Genomic DNA, 4,267 nt, shown 5'->3' with positions numbered 1-4,267 from the left:
CAGTCGGCTTTTCCAGCTCCCTCCGGGTTCTAAGCTCCTCGATTCGTTAGACCTCAGCTCCAAGCCGAACAGCAACACAACGCCGAGAAGCTTAGAGGCCCGCAGAGGGGTTAAGGGAAACCCCCGCCGCCATTCTTTTTTTCCCTTCTTTGAGACAGAATCTCACTCTGTCGCCCAGGCCGAGTGCAGTGGCGCGATCACGGCTCACTGCAGCCTCGAACTACAGAGCTCAAGCGATCCTTCCGCCTCAGCCTCCGGCGGAGCTAGGAGTAACTGGGACTACAGAAGCGCGCCACCACGCCCGGCTAATTTATTTTTTATTATTTTGTAGAGACGGGGGTGGTCTCACTATGTTACCCAGGCTGGCCTTGAGCTGGACGCAACAGATCCTCCCGCCTCGAACCTCCGAAAGTGCTGGGATTAAAGGTATGAGACGCCGCGCACTATCCCCGCGGCCATTCTAGCTAGCGGTACCAATAGCAACCCGCACCGGCCCTCCGCTCTTTGTTCCGCCCCTTCTGCTTGCGATCTGTTTCCGCTTCCGGTCCTGCAATTCCAGCTCTGCCGGGAAGAACTTTGCATTGTGGGAACTCCTTCCTTTCTTGCTCCCCGGCCATCTTAGCGGCTGCTCTTGGTGAGTGGGCTCCTACTAACCAAGGTTTAGGCAGCGCGGGGAGCTTTGCGGGTTGCCATTTGGAACTCTGGATCCTAAACTTCCTGTCCTGTCCTCTGTCTCTTCTAGCTTGGGGGCCGTCCCGCACCTGAGGCAGGAAGATGGTGGCCGCAAAGAAGACGGTGAGTGAGGCCGGCCAGGCCCGGAAGCCGATTCACGTGGAGCGATATCTCGGCCGGGGCGGGCAGATGTGAGCCCACTGGGGTGACAGCATGCCTGCTGGCATTTGGAGGGCCCCAGAGGGAATCCCAGTGGCCCTCTCAATGACTTGGGGTCCTCGACTTCGGAAGTTAAGAGGCTTGGCTTCAAAAAGCTGGGTCCAGTTTTGAGGTGGTTGCAAATGAGGCCCTTAGGTCCGTGTTTAATGTTTGCTTTGTAGAAAAAGTCGCTGGAGTCGATCAACTCTAGGCTCCAACTCGTTATGAAAAGTGGGAAGTACGTCCTGGGGTACAAGCAGACTCTGAAGATGATCAGACAAGGCAAAGCGAAATTGGTCATTCTTGCTAACAACTGCCCAGCTTTGAGGTAATCGAAGAACCTGAACGGGCGTCGCCTACTGCGAATTCATCGTGAACGAATATACAGGAGTGTAAACTTGTAATCTGAGTACCATGAACTCGAACACTTGCAGGATAATTATGGTAGCGATTGTGGTGTTTGGCCCTTCGTTGCCGTCTGCCCCACCCACTCCCAAATCATGTGCCCCCCTTCTGTGAGCTTATTTCTAGGGGGGAAATGTGTGTGTGGCAGGAGGAGTGAAAACAGGACATTGGGGTTTGATGGAAGCACAGACACATTATTTGTTTTTTCCATGTATTTTGTGTCCTGCTTTTTTGGTTCTTTTAGCTTTGAGGTGTTTAATGATGCTTCATTGTGTGAACTTGTTTTATTGTCAAAAAACTAGGTAACAAAAGTTGAGGCTGGGCCATGGAGTTGCAGGCTATCATAGAATCACCTAGTTTAGCCCACTAAATCAGTTCTGAGTCAAGGTTTATGCTTAACTCACTGTTCTGAAATTGAACTTAGGGAGTGTTGTAAATAAGCTAAAGAAACTTGGACCTTGCAGAATATAAGCCGTGTGACCAAATGTTCTGTGGTAATGCATAAGCTGCTTACGGCGTTTTATATAGGGTGTCTAGTTATTGTCAAAGCTTGGAGGGCCCTTTCCGTCTTGTCCCATCGGTTGGGCTTTTCCCTAACCATTCTTTGAAACTTTAAAGCCTGTCCGCTGTAGTAGTGCTTCTGAAACATCACTGTGCAAAGGAGTCACATGGGTAATGTCAAAATGCAAGTTCTGATTTCATTGTATTTGGGATGGGGCCCGAGGTGCTTTTTTTTGAGCCAGAGTTTCGTTCTTGTCACCCAGACTGGAGTGCAGTGGCACAATCTAAGCTCACTGCGACCTCTTCCTCCCAGGTTCAAGCAATTCTCCTGCCTCAGCCTCCTGAGTAGCTGCGATTACAGGCACCCGCCACCATGCCTGGCTAATTTTTGTATTTTTATTAGAGATGGGGTTTCGCCATGTTGGCCAGGCTGGTCTGGAACTCGTGACCTTAGGTGATCCACCCACCTCGGCCTGTCAAACTGCTGAGATTACAGGCGTGAGCTACCAGCTTGAGGTGCTTCTTTAACTAGTACATTGTAGCACTATTGCTGGTATGTGGATCTACATAATTGAGTGGCAAGATAGTATAGGTCTCCTTTCCGATTCCTAAAACCATTAGTGTCTACTAAATTGACGCTGAAATTTTGTATTTTTAGTAGAGACAGGGTTTTACCATGTTGGCCAGGTTGGTCTGGAATTCCTGACTTCAAAATGATCCGGCCTCCCAAAGTGCTGGGATTACATGCATGAGGCCAGAAATTTTAACTTTAAAACGGTGTCACTCCCCATCTAGAATTCTGGGCAATGGGGGATAGTGATAGAAATGGCTTATTTTTTAAAGGTTTGGATTCTGGATCCTCCACTTACTATTCTGTGGCTCAGTTTCATTAGATTAAAAAAAAAAAAAGAAGAATAGGGCTGCATGCAGTGGCTTATGCCTGTAATTCCAGCACTTTGGGAGGCCGAGGCGGGCGAATCCCTTGAGGTCAGGAGTTCAAGAGCAGCCTAGCCAGCATGGTGAAACCCCATCTCTACCAAAAATATAAAAAATTAGCTGGGTGTGGTGGTGCACGCCTGTGATCCCAGCTACTTGAGAGGCTGAGGCAGGAGAATCACTTGAACCCGGGAGGTTTAAGTTGCAGTGAGCCAAGATCGTGCCACTGCACAAATAATGCTTTGCTTTTGTTTATTTGCATCCTACCATCTTCTGTGAGTATTAATACTGTCTTAAACATGGTAGGGGTTGAGTAGATATTGGCTGGTTGCCCCTTCACTTGCAAAGGATACATGTAAATGTTGGTTTGTATTGGATAATGAATATGATGTTTTTAAGGGTAGTATGTGATTTTGTTACTTTTTGAAGGTCTTAAGAACATTAACACTAGTAAAAGAAGTAGTAACATTTAGTCTGTCAGTCACTTGGTATTGCATTATTTATTTGCCTTTTTTTGGTTCCCAAAGGAAATCTGAAATAGAGTACTATGCAATGTTGGCTAAAACTGGTGTCCATCACTACAGTGGAAATAATATTGAACTGGGCACAGCATGCGGAAAATACTACAGAGTGTGCACACTGGCTATCATTGATCCAGGTATGCTTTTTAAATCATAAAGTCTTTTTTTTTTTTTTTTTTTTGCCTATCTAATGTAATGTCTGGACAAGTATTTCTTACTACGCAAATATCTTTGGTTCCTAAATTCAGATAGAATATGGATATAGCAAGGCAAATCCTGTAGTTGTATTTTGTAGCGAATTGGTTATGAATGTCAACACATTATAATTTGGCTTTATTATAAATTAAAATTTTTACTGTCAGATAATGAATTTCATTTGATGAAGTACCTACGAGATAATGACTTAGAGATTTGGTAAAAGGTGAAATTATAAGGGGAGAATAATCTGGCAAAACAGAAGAAAGTAATTCTTGCTTCCTGAGAATAGACATGTAAAATTAGCTTGAGGGGAAAAAAAAAAGTGCCAAAAAATCTACATCATTTTGTTTCCAATTGTGGATCTTTGATTCATAGAATACTGCGAATATTCTCGCTGTTCTGATTTTGTAATAGTCAGGACAGGCTAAACATTCGCTATATTAAGACCATGCGTGTGTCCCCAGACCTAGTTCTTTCCCTAGGTCTGGTTTTATAAATGCTGGTGATAAACCAATTTTATTATATGATCGTTTTGTGTGATCATATAATGGCTATGATTCTGGGTTATCTTTGATCAACCTTAAGAAAAATGACAGTACAGGTAATGTGATAACTTTTGCAAAAAATCAGTGCTAATTTGCAGACCATTGTCTACAGAAGGGATAACCAAAGGTAGAGAAATTTTATGGTACCAGTTGCTATTAAATAAATTGTAAAATTACTGTATTTTTATTTTTTAGGTGACTCTGACATCATTAGAAGCATGCCAGAACAGACTGGTGAAAAGTAAACCATGCAAAATTTTCCTTTAATAAAATTTGCTTGTTTTAAAAATA

General features: G+C 44.2%; 1 protein-coding gene and 1 non-coding gene across 2 annotated transcripts; both read left to right on the top strand.

Annotated features, from left to right (window-relative positions):
* The first annotated feature begins 526 nt into the window (after positions 1 to 526).
* LOC113224943 (60S ribosomal protein L30) lies at positions 527 to 4,267 on the top strand. The gene is made up of 5 exons (XM_026454939.1): positions 527 to 634; positions 743 to 795; positions 1,053 to 1,198; positions 3,240 to 3,370; positions 4,172 to 4,267. The coding sequence occupies exons 2-5, from the start codon at positions 775 to 777 to the stop codon at positions 4,219 to 4,221; spliced, it is 348 nt and encodes a 115-aa protein (XP_026310724.1). The 5' UTR covers positions 527 to 634; positions 743 to 774; the 3' UTR covers positions 4,222 to 4,267.
* Positions 3,811 to 3,942, top strand: LOC111520924. The gene has a single exon (XR_002724801.1). It is a non-coding gene; the product is annotated as a small nucleolar RNA SNORA72 (small nucleolar RNA).

This window comes from Piliocolobus tephrosceles, chromosome 7 (genome assembly GCF_002776525.5).
Source record: "Piliocolobus tephrosceles isolate RC106 chromosome 7, ASM277652v3, whole genome shotgun sequence".
NCBI classification, from domain to species: Eukaryota; Metazoa; Chordata; class Mammalia; order Primates; family Cercopithecidae; genus Piliocolobus; species Piliocolobus tephrosceles.
The sequence above is the reverse complement of the archived record's forward strand: the minus strand, read 5'-3'. Positions and strand labels throughout refer to the sequence as shown.